At 39.1% G+C, this 16,541-nt stretch overlaps 1 protein-coding gene across 6 annotated transcripts in view; it reads left to right on the forward strand.

The window, feature by feature from the left end:
- ENOX2 (ecto-NOX disulfide-thiol exchanger 2) overlaps positions 1-16,541 on the forward strand; it is a 279,083-nt gene that overhangs the window by 200,213 nt on the left and 62,329 nt on the right. For all 6 annotated transcript variants that reach the window (XM_081568137.1, XM_081568140.1, XM_081568138.1 and 3 more), the window contains one exon: positions 6,988-7,122. In XM_081568137.1, coding sequence (XP_081424263.1) covers positions 7,026-7,122 — 97 coding nt within the window. In that variant the 5' untranslated portion in view covers positions 6,988-7,025. The remainder of the gene's footprint in view (positions 1-6,987; positions 7,123-16,541) is intronic.

Below are 16,541 nucleotides of genomic sequence, written 5' to 3' on the forward strand. Positions count from 1 at the left end.
CTAGCACAGAATGTGGCATATACTAAGACTCAATAAAAGCTTGGTTTGGTTTGCAAAGTGAGAGAATAAGCAAATATATGAAAATCAAATTCTAGATAAAATATTATGAGGAAACATAGGAAGAAGTGATTAATTCCAGTGAAGTGGCTTCTCAGACAAGGTGGCATTTGAGAAGATCCTTGAGAAATGAGTAGGATTTGACAGGTAGAGATGGGTGTTGGGGGAAGGGAGGGAGATAAGAAGGGCATTTAAAGCAGAACTCCTTGAGGATTTAAGAACTGAGCTCATTGTAGCAAAATAATGCTGTTAATTATGCATCATCCTTATCTGTTCACTGTAAACAAGCCTAACAGGAACTCTACTTGCTATCGTTTTAACAAACCCTGTGAATTAATATATATTTTGGAAAGAGTGATACGGTATTGTCCTGTAAAAAAAAACCTGATAATTTAGTTAATTCTCCCTCCACCCCCACCAAATTAGTCCAGGGCTTGGCTAGGTATATTGTAAACTCTTCTTCTTTAATCTCAAAATTCTATATTGAGAATAATTCCTAATTCTCTTATATATTTCCCAAACTGCTGCAAAAGAAAATATTTTTCACATTAGGGCTCAGTCCTTTTAAACCTAGCTGTTTCCTCTAAGTTGTCCCGCAGCCAGCAGAGAAAATCAAAGTGTAGACTCAGTAATGTCTAAAGGTCCCTTCCAGCTATGACATTCTCTAAAAACTTGTCTCCTCTAGTTGGCAATTGGGAGTCAAGATGAACCTAATAATCATTATATAAACTCTTGGCCCAAAGGATATTTGATGCCCATGTTTGTTTTCTTGATCTTATTTACAAGGAGGCTATTTCCAGCCTTGTATGCCTTCAAGGAGAGCACTGAAAACTGGGTGTGAGGACTAGAGCTCCTACAGATGGAGAAACCACCAGTTCTGAAATGTAACTTCTGATTGCAGTAACAAATATTTAGGGCCATCAATCACTTTTGGGGGCAGGGAGTGGTTTATGGAAGGGAGGCATAGGCAGTCTGTCTAGAAGAATAATAAAAACTAGTATTTCAGAAATGATGTTTTTGGCCATGTGCATTTGTAATGACCATTCATTGTCCAAAATAGCACTTGTGTAAATAACCCAGTCATGGTTCATCCCTCATATTGCAGGTTGGAAGGATGTGATGGATGAATGTTAGCAAGCTACTATTAGGAAAGAGTTGCCTTCCGGGGTGTAATTGGCAGGAGTGCATACTGGGAGGTAGGAGGAAAGCAATGGAAAGGTTTCTTTTTTAATGCATATCAGTAGTCAGAGGGAAATTCACCAAAATAAAAGCCTTTTCATGCTCAGGTGACTTACAACTATCTCTCTCCCAACTGTGCAATATATATATGCATATGCATGTATCATCCACTTCAACATCTTTGCTTACTTGTCATCCCTGCTCTGTAATGTCTTACCCCCTCTTCTTTACCTATTTAATAACTACCCGTAACTCAAGACATATTTTATAGAAATCTGGCCTGATGTTTCAAACCCTGTCTTCTCTGAAAAGCCTCATTCCTTAAACTTCAATAACATTCCTAGTCTATACCATTTGAGTCTTTCATTGTTTCCTAATGGTTTACTTGGAGATACCAAAGCATGGTGCCTAAAAGTATACATCCTGTGTGACCTTGAACTACCCATGTAACTCTTCAAAGCCTCTCATCTATTAAATGGAGTTATGAAGAGCCCTTACCTCATCAGGTTGTTTTGAAAGTTAAATGAAAACACTGCATGCCAAGAGCTTTATCTAACATATGGCATGTGTTTGATGGTGGTAGTAATAGGTAGAGGTGGTGATAATAGTAATAATAGTGATAATAGTAGTAATGAACACCATCATCATCAGTCTCTTCAATTAGATTGTATAACCTTTAAGGGCAGGGACTGTCTCCTATCTACTTGTGCTCTGCTATCCTAACACCCAAAATACTCAATTGGCTAAGGTGATGTTTGTTAATGGTGTGTCCAACTCAATAGTACTGCCTCAAAGATGTGAAATCCCATTAGGAATATATTTTTTCCTTTCCATGGTACTATAGAAGCCCTTGGGTGGTTTTTCTTGGTTTACAAGCATGAGTAGTTTGGATGGAAGCTGATGAAGTAATCATTTGCAACTAGACTATGAGAAGAATGGGAAATGTCTTAATCATTCCAAGCTCCTGTGGTGTGTACACTTGAAAGAAAAAACTCAGAAAACTAAAAAATGCTGGTGCAAAAATCAAAGAAGAAATAGATATTTCATGTTCATGGATTTTGTTGTTGTTCAGTCGCTAGGTACTAACCTTTGAATGTGAGTATGTCTGCTATTTGAGTTCATTAAAATAATGGAAAGCAGTGCTCTGAAGCTCTAGAGGGAGAGAAGCTATCCAGTATCTTTCCCTGTAGGCCATTCATTCCATGCTGGAAGAAGACATTCAGAATTCTAATATTAGTATAAGCGGTGCAATCCTCTCTCATATCTTCCCTTATTAATAATAATAGTAATAATTAATATAGTATAATATTATTAATTCCAAGGCAAACCATTCAAAATCACAGTAATCCAAGTCTATGCCCCGACCAGTAGTGCTGAAGAAGCTGAAGTTGAATGGTTCTATGAAGACCTATAAGACCTTCTAGAACTAACACCCCCAAAAAATGTCCTTTTCATTATAGGAGACTGGAATGCAAAAGTAGGAAGTCAAGAAACACCTGGAGTAACAGGTCAGGAAGCAACAGTTAGAACTGGACATGGAACAACAGACTGGTTCCAAATAGGAAAAGGAGTACGTCAAGGCTGTATATTGTCACCCTGCTTATTTAACTTATATGCAGAGTACATCATGAGAAATGCTGGGCTGGAGGAAGCACAAGCTGGAATCAAGGTTGCCGGGAGAAATATCAATAACCTCACATATGCAGATGACACCACCCTTATGGCAGAAAGTGAAGAAGAACTAAAGGGCCTCTTGATGAAAGTGAAAGAGGAGAGTGAAAAAGTTAGCTTAAAGCTCAACATTCAGAAAACTAAGATCATGGTATCCGGTCCCATCACTTCATGGCAAATAGATGGGGAAACAGTGGCTGACTTTATTATTCTGGGCTCCAAAATCACTGCAGATAGTGAATGCAGCCATGAAATTAAAAGATACTTGCTCCTTGGAAGGAAAGTTATGATCAACCTAGACAGCATATTAAAAAGCAGAGACATTACTTTGCCAACAAAGGTCTGTCTAGTCAAGGCTATGGTTTTTCCAGTCATCATGTATGGATGTGAGAGTTGAACTATAAAGAAAGCTGAGCGCCAAAGAATTGATGCTTTTAAACTGTGGTGTTGGAGAAGACTCTTGAGAGTCCCTTGGACTGCAAGGAGATCCAACCAGTCCATCCTAAAGAAGATCAGTCCTGGGTGTTCATTGGAAGGACTGATGTTGAAGCTGAAACTCCAATACTTTGGCCACCTGATGTGAAGAGCTGACTCATTTGAAAAGACCCTGATGCTGGGAAAGATTGAGGGCAGGAGGAGAAGGGGGCGACAGAGGATGAGGTGGTTGGATGGCATCACCGACTCAATGGACATGGGTTTGGGCAGACTCTGGCAGTTGGTGATGGGCAGGAAGGCCTGGCGTGCTGCGATTCTTGGGGTTGCAAAGAGTCGGACACGACTGAGCACCTGAACTGAACTGAACATTATTAAAAATGATACTAAGTGTCTCGTTCAGTTCAGTTCAGTCACTTAGTCGTGTCTGACTCTTTGAGACCCCATGGACTGCAGCACACCAGGCTTCCCTGTCCATCACCAACTCCCAGAGCTTGCTCAAACTCATGTGCATCGAGTTGGTGATGCCATCCAACCATTGCATCCTCCATCATCCTCTTCTCCTTCCACCTTCAATCTTTCCCAGCATCAGGGTCTTTTCCAGTGAGTTGGCTCTGTGCATCAGGTGGCCAAAGTATTGGTGCATCAGTCATTCCAATGAATATTCAGGGTTGAATTCCTTTAGAATTGACTGGTTTGATTTCCTTTCAGTCCAAGGTGCTCTCAAGAATCTTCTCCAGCACCACATAGATAGGAAGACTCAATACTGTCAAGATATCATTTTTTTCCCAACTTGATTCAATGTAATTTCAATCAAAACCCAAGGAAGTTATTTTGTGGATGTGAAAAAAAAATTGATTCTAAAGTTTATGGAGAGGTAAACAACCTGATCAGAATAGCCAACACAGTATTGAAGGAGAAGAACAAAGTTGGAAAACTGATGCTATACAACTTTAAGACTTACTATAAAGCTACAGTAATCAAGACAGTGTGGCATTGGTGAAAGAATAGACAAATAGATCAATGGAACAGAATAGAGAGCCCAAAATTGACCCACATGAATAGAATCAACAGATCTTTGATGAATGGGACAAAAGTAGTCTCTTCAACAAATATGCTGAAACAACTGGATATCCACATGCAAAAAAAAAATGAATCTACACACAAATCTTATACCCATCACAAAAATTAACTCAAAATGGATCATAGACCTAAATGTAACATGCAAAACTATAAAACTCCTAGAAGACGACATAAGAGAAAACCTAGATGACACCTTGGATATGGGTATAACTGTTTAACTATAGCACCAAAGCTATGATCCATGAAAGAAACTTTTGGTCACCTAGACTTCATTAAAATTAAAAACTTTGTGAAAGACAGAGTCAAGAGATTGAGAAAACAAGCCATAGACTTGAAGAAAGTATTTACAAAATACATACCTGATAAAGGACTATTATCTAAAATATACAAGGAGCTCTTAAAATTCAACAATAGTAAAACAAACAACCTGATTGAAAAATAGACCAGTGACTCATATAGTAAGTGTAAGTGTTAGTCACTCAGTTATGCCCGACTCTTTGCGACCCCATGGACTGCGGCCCACTAGTCTCTTCTGTCCATGAGATTTTTCCAAGCAGGGATACTGGAGTGGGTTGCCATTTCTTCTCCAGGGGATCTTTCCAACCCAGGGATCGAACCCAGGTCAGGGAAGCACCCCCCGCCCCGACCTCATCAAAGAAAATGTATGGATGGTAAATAAGGATATGAAAAAATGCTTTCCATTGTATGTCATCAGGGCAATGCAAATTAAAACAACAACGAAATACCACTACAAACCTATTAGAATGGCCAAAATCCAGAATACTGATAACACTGAATACTGATGATGATGTGGATCAATAGGAACTCTCATTTACCAGAGGTGGGGATGCAAAATGGTACAGGTACTTTGGAAGAAGCATTGATGACTTCGTTTTTAAAAAATTAATTTATTTTAATTGGAGGCTAATTACTTTACAATATTTTGGTGGTTTTTGCCACAGGTGTATATGTGTCCCCCCCATCCCAAACGCCCCTCCCACCTCCTTCCCCATCCCATCCCTCTGGGTTGTCCCAGTGCACCGGCTTTGAGTGCCCTGTTTCATGCATCGAACTTGGACTGGTCATCTCTTTCACATATGGTAATATACATGTTTCAGTGCTATTCTCTCAGATCATCCCACCCTCTCCTTCTCCCACAGAGTCCAAAAGTCTGTTCTTTATATCTGTGTCTCTTTTGCTGTCTCGCGTATAAGGTCGTCATTACCATCTTTCTAAATTCCATATATATGTGTTAATATACGGTATTGGTGTTTTTCTTTCTGACTTACTTCATTCTGTATAGTAGGCTCCAGTTTCATCTACCTCATTAGAACTGACTCAAATGCGTTCTTTTTAATAGCTGAGTAATATTCCATTTTGTATATGTACCACAGCTTTCTTATCCATTCATCTGCCGATGGACATCTAGGTTGCTTCCAAGTCCTAGCTTTTGTAAACAGTGTTGTGATGAACACTGGGGTACATGTGCATTGACGACTTCTTATAAAACCAGATATGTTCTTACCATAGGGTCCAGTGATTGCATTCCTTTGGTGTTTACCCAAAGGAGTTGAAAACTTATGTTCACGCAAAACATGCACACAAATGTTTATAGCAGTTTTATTCATAATTGCCAAAACTTTCAAGTAACCACGATGTCCTTCAGTAGGTAAAAAGATAAACTCTGGTATATCCAGACAATGAAATATTATTCAGCACTAAAGATAAATGAGCTATGGAGCCATGAAAAGACTTGGAGTAAACTTAAATACGTAAGACTAAGGGAAAAAAGCCAATGTGAAAAGGCTACATACCGTATGATTCCAAGTATATGACATTCTAGAAAAAGCAAAACTGTTGAGATGGTAAAAGATCAGTGGTTGCTGGGGTTGGGGCGGGAGAAGGATGAATAAGCAGAACACAAAGGAATTTTAGGGCAGTGAAATTACCCTGTGAGATACGGCTATTTGATACACATTTTTCAAAACCTGTAGAATGTAAAACACCAAACTGAAACCTAATGTAAACTATGGCTTTTGAGTGATTATGATGCATCAATATACATTCACCAGTTGTAACAAATGAACCACTCTGGTGAGAGATGTTGATAATGGGAGAGGCAGTGCATGTGTGGGGGTGGAGGTGTATGTGTAATCTCTGTACTTTTCCCTCATTTTCACTGTGAACCTAAAACTGCTCTAAAAAAAAAATAAAGTTTTCTTTGACTTTAAAACAGGAAGGAAGGAGTGAGGGAAGGAAGGAGGGGAAGAGTAGAGAGAGAGAGAGAGAGAGAGAAAGAAAGAAACACTAAAAAAAAAAAAAAGAGAAAAAAAAAAAAGAAAGAAACACTAAAATGCTATCTGATAAACTGTGTTCAAATTCTATGACTTCCTGCCAGTTCAAGCTGTATTGTTTTAACCCTTGTAAAGAGCTGAATTTAAGGCTGTATCCAGCACTTGTCCATCAGTCCATTTCTGTAAAGAGTTTGCCAGATTCACAATGATAAGTGAACCAGATACTGAAACCTAAATACAACAAATTATTTTGCTTGTCATTTCTTTCTAGCTGATAATAGCAGAACTCTGAATGTGGATTCAACTGCAATGACTCTACCTATGTCTGATGCAACTGCATGGGCCACAGCAATGAATAATCTTGGAATGGCACCACTGGGAATTGCTGGACAACCAATTTTACCTGGTATGCTATTTTTAATCACCTCACAAGTGTTTCTTTTTATTGACCATGTGAACATAAATATAACAGTATGACACAACTTATTTTGAAGTTGACATTTACCAGATTCTGCCTAGAGTGTGCATTTTTGTAATATGAGCTTTATAGCTCATGAACTACAGGGTGGCCTGTAGTTACTAGTATACTCCCTATTGCACTATGGTCAAGCTAGGGGTATATCAGATGCAGGATGTGGTCTCTAAACATTTAAATAGTTCATTGAAATAAAAGTACGAGAGAATTCAGCAAGGAATTACAGTTTTATGTATTTCTTAAGTGAAGCAAATAAACATGGAGCTAGAATGAGAATTTAGACATCCCAAAAATCTTAGGTTCCTAAAGTGAGATAGTGAGGCTATTGTTAACAATGAATAACTGTTCGTATATTTAAAACAAAGTAACCTGTAAGAGAATGGGCACTGTGTACTAACTCCATCTCCACTAAAGATAAAAATCAGAATAAAAATGCCATATCATCTGAAGGGTTTCGTTTAGACACAAAAAACTTCCTGGAATGTTGGAGCAATTAACCACTAAAATGGGTTTGTTAATGTGCCTTGGGCAACTCAAATCTTGTATTGCCTCTGCATATGACCTTAAATGACCATGAAAGTACTTCGAGTATTGATTTGGAGGGTCACAAGGGAATGTTAGCAAGTAGACAAATTTGCAAATGTAAATTCGTGAATGATTATAAATGATATATAAAATATAAATTTGATTTTTAAAATGGGTTTGTGAAGACATTAGAGAATCCACCATATCACGAATCCTGGAGTACTTTTACAACATCCTAAACATTAATCTTCCAAATTCACTTAAGGCCAGTCTACGCTACTTGCTACTACTCACTGTGTGGTCTGCATAACCTAGAAGCTGTTAAGAATTCCAGAATCTTAGGCCACAGCCCAGACCTACTGAATCAAAGCTGAATTTTCCCATGATCCCCATGTGATTCATAAGCTTATTAAAGTTGAGAAACAAATCTAGAGTGATGCACGCAGGGTTGTTGTGAGAATTAAATTGTACTTCGACAATGCCTGACACATAGTCAGTACTCAAAAATGTTGGCTATTAAAATGTTGGCCTTTTAAAAATCAAAATTAATATACTTCTCATAAACATTTCCAAAAGGAGTAATGGGATTTTTGTTTCGTTTTTCTTTCTTATTTCATTATAATAGAATTTAAGCTAAAATTTCATATATTATTTTATAGCTTTACATAGAGTGGTCCTGAATCACAATCTCTTATAGTCTAGAGCAACTAGATTATCTGATTTGGCTTAAATATTACCAATTCATGGAAGTGTGAGCTGTATGGGTATATATCCCCAAAAATATCTTGAGGCCAGATCTGCTCTGATATCAAGGGAACTAAACATTATCTTATATCAGATTATTTGTAAATTACCACATCTAAACATAAATCTGTGCTCACAACGTAATCTTCAGTGCTTAGCCAGCCATCTACAATGTGGAACAATAAAAAAGGCCTAGCTTTGAGAGTAAAAAGGTCATCCAAACCATTGTTACAGGCCCAACGCTTGTGCTTGGGTCAATGTTAAGCCTAGAAAATTGGGATGGTTTTCATAACAGTAGCTCGGATGGCTATTTCTGCAGAAACAGTACCTTGTTTAGTATTTAATAACACAGGTTGCAAGGACAAACAGCTTGTGTTAAATCCTGGCTTTGCCACTTTCTAGCTACATGCCCTTGAGTAAGTTATTCGACCTATTTATATCTCAGTTTTCTCATCTGTAAAATGGAGATGGTTATAGTATGTACCTCATAAGATTGCTGTGAGGGTTAAATAATATACTCAGCACAACGCTTGGTATATAATAATCACTCAATGAAGGTTAACTAGTGTCATTATTATTGCTATTAGTCATTTCACATGTTATTTAAGGTAAAGGAAATACTAACATATTTCCTTCATATGGCTACTAGGCTGCCATTTACATTGAAAGTACTTGGCTTCTAGGGAGCCAATGTTGGCTCTACTGAGTGTTCCTCACATCCACCCCAACTAGACATTTGTAACCTCAAGAGCGATTTTAATTTCTACTTCAAGCTCCTTTGCCCTCCTCTTGTTTTCTTAAGGACTATGAAAAAATGGCTTCTTAGGGTCCCCTTCAACCTTGTGATTCAGTGATCATTTCGCTATGCTCCAAGGAAAGTTTTGGAAAACTGTCTTAGAAATACTGATATTTAGTTCAGTAGTGCCCCTCTCTTAAATGTATATGGGGCAATAACACTCAACTGAGACATACTCTATAAAGCTATGTGTAAAATCACTTCAATTATATGTGAAGTGATTTTTTTTCTCCTTTCTGTATTATTTTAGGAAAGTGGTTTAATCATTGACATTAGAATGTGGGCCCTGGATATAGACTGCCTAGGTTCAGATAAATCCCTGCTCTGCCATTAAGTAGCTGTGTAACCTTCGACAGTTTACCTAACCTCTCTCTGAGTCAGTTTGTCCATTTGTCAAACAGAGATAATAATAGCACCTATGACTCAGCATTGTCCTGAGGATTAATGAGTTAGTACATGTAACGTAAAGTCTTAGAATGATGCCTAACTCACAGTAATTCTTCAATGAAGTCAGCTATGATTATTATTATTATTTCACTTTCACATCTGATAGATGACTCACAAAAGAAGTTGAATTATGACTTATTTCTGTTCTTAACAACAACGAAGTATAACGAATGCAGGGGCACACTTGTCCCTGGAGAAGCACTGGACAGTGGCAGGTAAAGAGAACAGCATGTGTCTGACAGTGCTGATGACTGCTCCCTGTACATCTGGTAGGGGGTGTCCAGAGAAGTAGAAAGTGGGCGCTACACTCCAATGCTGCCTACCCATCTTCTTGCTAGAGTCTGGGAAATAGGGGGGCTGCCATATTTTTATATAATATTTTAACTGAATGGTATAAAACATCCCCCTACTCCTCTTCCTACTGCCCCAAATTCCTTACAATGGAAAAGGCAGCAAATGAGCCATACAGAACTATCTCATCTGGCCTATCTCTGACAATAGAAAAGGCTTTGTCAATGATGAAAAACAGATGATACATAAGCTTTCTTGACATCCCCTAGAGAGTTCAAATCCACACTGTCATGGATGCTGAGTCTCTTGGACACATACCTGTCATCAGGGCAGTGTCTAGCTTATTATATTCATTGAATGGGGAATGGAGACAGGCCATCTCTGGGGTGTGGTGTGGAGCTCCCTTTCATCTAACATGGTGTTTTTTGGACAATTGCTGTTCGATAAAGTTAATCCACAATGATGGCAGATTAGACGGTCCCCTCTGGCCAGCGCTTGTCTTTCCCGCAAGAGTATTTGCTTTTCCAAGCTGGTCAAATAAGATTAATGTTAGTTTTCACATGAAGGGAGGCACCAGAAAGAGTTGAGCCGCCTTTTTAAGGAACATTGTTCTGCCTGTCATCCCTGATGAATCCAAGAATGGACCAGTTAAAGAGTACTCGCTGAATACCTTGTGTTGCTTCCTTTATTTTCCCCTAAATTAAAATATCCTTAGCAACCAAATGGAACCTGTGAAGTCCCAAAGAAGGAGAAGTGTCCCTTATTATGGTGTCTCCACTGTATTGACTATGCCTCCTCCATAATGAGAGATGTTGGAAAATATGGACTCATGGACTTTATTCTCAGAGCAAGACCCAGCCCATCTATGAAAATTGTCATTCTTAAGGAAGCAGTTCTCACTGGACATAGCAGGCAAACTCTGATGAGAACAGAAAGAAAGAATGAAGATGTGTGACACATGATAGACCACTATGCTCCAAGGTCTTCAAGGAGACCTGGACTTGGGTTTCTATTATTTTAATATCTTCCACAAATAGAATGTGCCTTCAGTGGCAGATAAGGTTGAGATTCCGAGAAAGGAGAGCACTATTCATCATCATGGTGGACACTTCACCAAGAGCCAGTAAACCAATGTACCAAACAGAACCAATGTCTCAGAAACAAGCTTGAATCCTGCCAAGTGATGGTACTCTCCAGATTCCCCAAGGAAACTATTATGAAGAATCCAGTAGAGTGTGATGGTTTATTTATTCATTCATACAAGAAATATTTATTGAGGCCTGCTGTATGCAAGATACTGTGAGAAGCCCTCAGTTCAGTTCAGTTCAGTTGCTCAGTCGTGTCCGACTCTTTGCAACCCCATGGACTGCAGCACGCCAGGCCTCCTTGTACATCGCCAACTCCCGGAGTTTACTCAAACTCATGTCCATTGAGTCGGTGATGCCATCCAACCACCTCATTCTCTGTCGTCCCCTTCTCCTGCTGCTTTCAATCTTTCCCAGCGTCAGGGTCTTTTCAAATGAGTCAGTTCTTGGCATCAGGTGGCCAAAGTATTGGAGTTTCAGCTTCAACATCAGTCCTTCCAATGAATATTCAGGACTGATTTCCTTTAGGATGGACTGGTTGGATCTCCTTGCAGTCCGAGGGACTCTCAAGAGTCTTCTCCAACCCCACACTTCAAAAGCATCAATTCTTCTATCATTGCCTTTGAGCTCAGAATCCAGTGGCAGAGGCAGCAAAGTCTGTATCACTGCACTACAATGAAGCAAGTGTCATAGCAGATACACATGGACAAGTTTTGTTTCATCCAGTGTGGAATGGAGGAGGTGTTAGGTGAGTAGTGGTAATCAGGGAAGTTTCATAGAAGGGACAACATTTGAGCTCAGTGTTCAGGGATATATAGTAAAATGTCAGGTGAAAAAGACAAGGAACTAAGAACAATCCAGGCAGAGGAAGTGGGACACCAATGACTGGAAGGTGTGCAAGATTATACAGTATGGGAACAATTGTTAAATCCTGAATTGATTTACATCACCCCATTCCACGAAACATTTGAGGCAGCTTATTAAAAAGATTACAGTTAAAGAGAAAAATTACAAGTAAAATAAACCATCATCTGGGAAAATATAAATGAGAATAGAAGGTGAAGAACATGTAGGGAGGTTAATTAGAATTCAGATGTATAGGTCATAGAATCCCACCCAGCTTCTAAAGGGGAGCTGCACTTGTGACCAGGTAGCCAATTGGAAAAGACCCTGCTGCTGGGAAGGATTGGGGGCAGGAGGAGAAGGGGACAACAGAGGATGAGATGGCTGGATGGCATCACCGACTCGATGGACATGGGTTTGGGTAGACTCCGGGAGTTGGTGATAGACAGGGAGGCCTGGCGTGCTGCGGTTCATGGGTCGCAAAGAGTCGGACACGACTGAGCGACTCAACTGAACTGAAGCCAAAACAAAAGGGAAACCTGATCAGTTATAGAATTTGCATTTTCCCTGTAGAGAAAATATACCAACCCTCAGGAGAAGTCAGACTTTTCATGGCCCTTAACACATATGTATCTGTGTTTGACACTATAGTTCTGAAAGGATTTTTTCATAGGAATCTTCGTATATAGTGGCCCACACTAAGATAGCTGAGCCATCTCCAAAGCCCAACACTGGGATGTAACCCAGGACCAGTTGATTCTGCATTCCCTAGTCTGCTGCAAAGTGTAGAAGCTAAGAATATAGTGTATTTTTCATGAAGCTGTATTTGCTCAATGGAAAGGACTGTTTTTTATTCAGAGATTATAGATTTCATATATTTTTGGTTTTTAAATGTTCTGTCTTTTATGAATTGCAAAATGGTACATGGTTAGTTTTTGTTATTTTTTTCCATGTCTTTTCTTGGCAAATTAAGAGGTTGGCAACCTTAAATATATAGATGTATATGCTTTTATTTTATTCATCTCTAAAATCCAGAAATCTAGGAACCAAAGATGTAGTGTGAAATGTTCTCCCTAATACCTTCCCAAAGGTTTTCACAGCGTCCCTGAATCTTCCAAATGTTCTAACAAGACAAGAACACAAAGAACAAAGTAGGAAGGAATAGGGGGAATGTGGGCTATAAAGATAGATATTTGCAAAAACTTATACTAAAGAAATAAAGCTTCATTGGTTGAAATTTGGGATCAAAGTTGATATTTATTGAGGAGAGTCTTTATGAGCTGAAATTATACCACATAACCCACCCAAGCCCAGCTTACTGCCTCGTTTGTCATTGTACATTGTTCACGTACATTGTACATGAAGCAGGCCCTGCCTCAGCTTTCCAACTAGCCTGAAGCAGGGGTTTTGTTGATCTTCTGGAGAAGCAGGACAGATTTTTGGTAGAATTTGAGAGTCCCTGTGCAAAACTTAGAAATTTCCAATAGGGCTTGTTGTAAGTTCAAGATCTTCTCACAGCTTACCCAAGCTGTCCTTAGAAATCTGTGTTCCTTCTTCAGGTTGTCTGCCTGTAAAATTTTTTCAAGGATCTGTGTAGAGAGGAGGCAGTCAGGACTGTAGTGAGTTAAAATGTCTCAGTACCCAGGTATAATTCTTCATTTTCCAGTGAATTTTGTAGGAACTCTAAAGAGATAGCAATAATGTACCATAAAGGTATACCTGAATTGGAATCATAATTTTCTATAAAATAGCTTAATTATACATATATAATTAGATCCTATTTGGAACACTTATTTTAGACTAATCCATAGTTGCATTTCAGTAGTTTTACTGTGCATACAGACTACCTGCTTGTGATCAAGGGTCTCTGGAATACCTAAAAGATTAGAAATGCCTTTAATGGATCTAGGGGGACTTGGATGGGGAGAAGTCACCTTTCTGAGGGCAGAGAGGGGCCTCCAGCCAGCCAGAACCAGGGTCCAGTTCACACATTGCCACAATTCCAACTTAACCTGTAAGTCAAAGTTGAGACTTTGGATTTAGAACAAAGGCCTCTGAATCATCTAACACTGTAACAATACATATATTGAATATCTCAACAGGAAATTTTATCTGTGGAGATAAGCAACTCTAAGAAAGCCTTTTGGACAGGAACATTTGAAGGACTCTACAGGTTGGATAGGTAGAAAACAGAGTTTATTCTGACAAGAAGTATCTTTTTCTTCCTGTGGACCCATGGATTTTGTGAGAAGCAGAGTAGACTAATGATTGTCCAGCTCTTTGTGACCCCATGGGTGGTAACCTGCCAGGCTCCTCTGTCCATGGAATTTTCCAAATGAGAATACTGTGGGTTGCCATTTCCTCCTCCAGGGGATCTTCCCAACCCAGGGATCAAACTCACATCTCCAGCGTGTCTTGCATTGGCCAGTGGATTCTTTACTGCTGAGCCACCTGGGAAGCATGGCACCTTGGTAGGGACAGATAAAACACTAGGCTCAGGTGGATCCTTCCTCTCCATTTACACTAGGGCCCTCTCCACATGGTCTCTCCAGCATGGTAGTCAGACATGTTACATTGTGACTGAAGCTCCCATAGCAAGTATTCCCAGAGACAAGTAAACATTTTCTCTCTCTTAAGGCCTGGCCCTGAAAACATGTACCACATCCTTTCTGCCATATTCTGTTGGTCAAAGCAGTTCTAGAACCCATCCAGATCCTCGAGGGAATGGAGCATAGACTTCACCTCTTGACAGAAGGGGAATCAAAGAATTTTGTATCCACCTTCAATCCACCACACTTGGAAAAAATAATTATACACAAACATTTTGTTATTCATCTACCATGTTTTTCAGCATACCTGTTTCACCTTATACCTGTAATTAAATTAATTCATGAAAACAGTTGCCATACTACATTGAGAGGTGGTGCAGTGGTTAAGAGAATTAGAGTTAAAACCAATCTGGATTTGAATCCTAGGTCTTGTCTCGGTTACTGGCTGTGTAACATTGGGCAAGTGACTAAACCCTCTGAGTCCCAGTTTCTTTATCTATAAAAGGAAAGGTAATAATAGTACCTAGCCCACAGGTCGTTTGGAATGAGATTATATTAGCACAGTCCCTAGCACAATGGAAGCACCCAAAAAGCAATTATAGTGATGATAATAATAATTGATGATAAAGCATTGTAACTGTTTGCATGGCTTTTCCCAAACTAAACTATGAGGTCGATGATTTTATCTTATTCATTCCTTCAACCTCAACACCTGCAGAGGGGCTGGCATCAAAATATTTAAGGACATACAAGTGGATAGACATGTGGATGACTGGACGGCAGCATAGAAATGACATTTGCCTCCGTTGCAGCTCCCTGGCTCAGATAGGTACAGAGAATGGAGGACAGTAATATTGCTAGATAACTACTCTAGGTTGAGTTAAGTGCAAGTTGCTAGGCAGCAGGAAAACTTAAGGCTACACTGAAATTACTTAAAAATCATGTAATAGAGATGTAATAGAGCTGCAACTCAGAAGAGCAGGCTGGCCCAGCTACAAAACAGCATTTGCAGCATTTCCAGTAAGCTGGAGTTTGGAAAATAATGAATCAGAAGAGGGAGTACAAACCAATATCTTATGACACTTCAACCAACGGCTATGTCAAGAATCAAGGAGGCAGTAGGGAAAAGGTTTTAGAAGAAGATATGGTAAAAGCAAAACAGAACAGGGTATTTATTGTGAAAGTACTTTGAGGGGGATACCTTGGCCTATTCCACAACCCTTTTATAAAATAATTTCAAATATTCAGAAGTTTGAATTCCTAACATAAAGTGCTAATACTATCTACATATTGGCTGTATTCCCCAAATCAGAATAGGACCTGGAAAAGGGAGAGAACTGTTCTGGTATTCTGTTCCCAATGTATTTTAAATTATTGGACTTCTTTGATTTTTTCAGGTTCCACAATACTTGTGTAAGACCCATGATTTCAAACAGTTATTTTTCTACGTTGGTACTAGAAATTCAAGTCTACTTTGGTCTTCATGGTTGAAGATAAACAAAAGAAATAATCAATGTGATAGGAGCCCTTGAAATGTCATGTACAATATAAAACCTGCCCTCTAGCAAGCCCTGCTAGGCAGTGTAGCCTATGGAACTCTTGGCATATTGAATGCAAAGAAGAAAGGGAGTTTATCTACTCTGGCTTTAGCCATATGTCATGAATATACTTGCTTTTAAATGAATTTCATAAAATATTAATGTAATCATACTGAACAGCACAGTGGTGAGTACATCAGTCAAGAGTTATATTTATCCTGTGTATTTGTTTTTTGTTTGTCTCCATTTATTAGTAGACAGTACATGGAGACAGGCATTTCTTTCTCAGTTGAAGTAGCAGAACTTGTTTAATGAACTGATGTTTCTGTAATCTGTGGTAAGGTGGAGTTGTGAGTGACAGAACTATATGAATAACAATGAGGAGGCAGGCAGAACAATAAAAGGAAGACAAACATTTCAGTAGGAGGGAGAAATAGATGGGATTGTTTAGTTGGCACACAGTCTATTCTGATCTTCTCCTACTGAAAATTAACAGTTTGTAAGTGGGGGAAATAATGTTAACAATTTTTCC

Source organism: Giraffa tippelskirchi, chromosome X (assembly GCF_054371585.1).
Source record: "Giraffa tippelskirchi isolate mGirTip1 chromosome X, T2T-mGirTip1v1.2.pri, whole genome shotgun sequence".
NCBI lineage: Eukaryota > Metazoa > Chordata > Mammalia > Artiodactyla > Giraffidae > Giraffa > Giraffa tippelskirchi.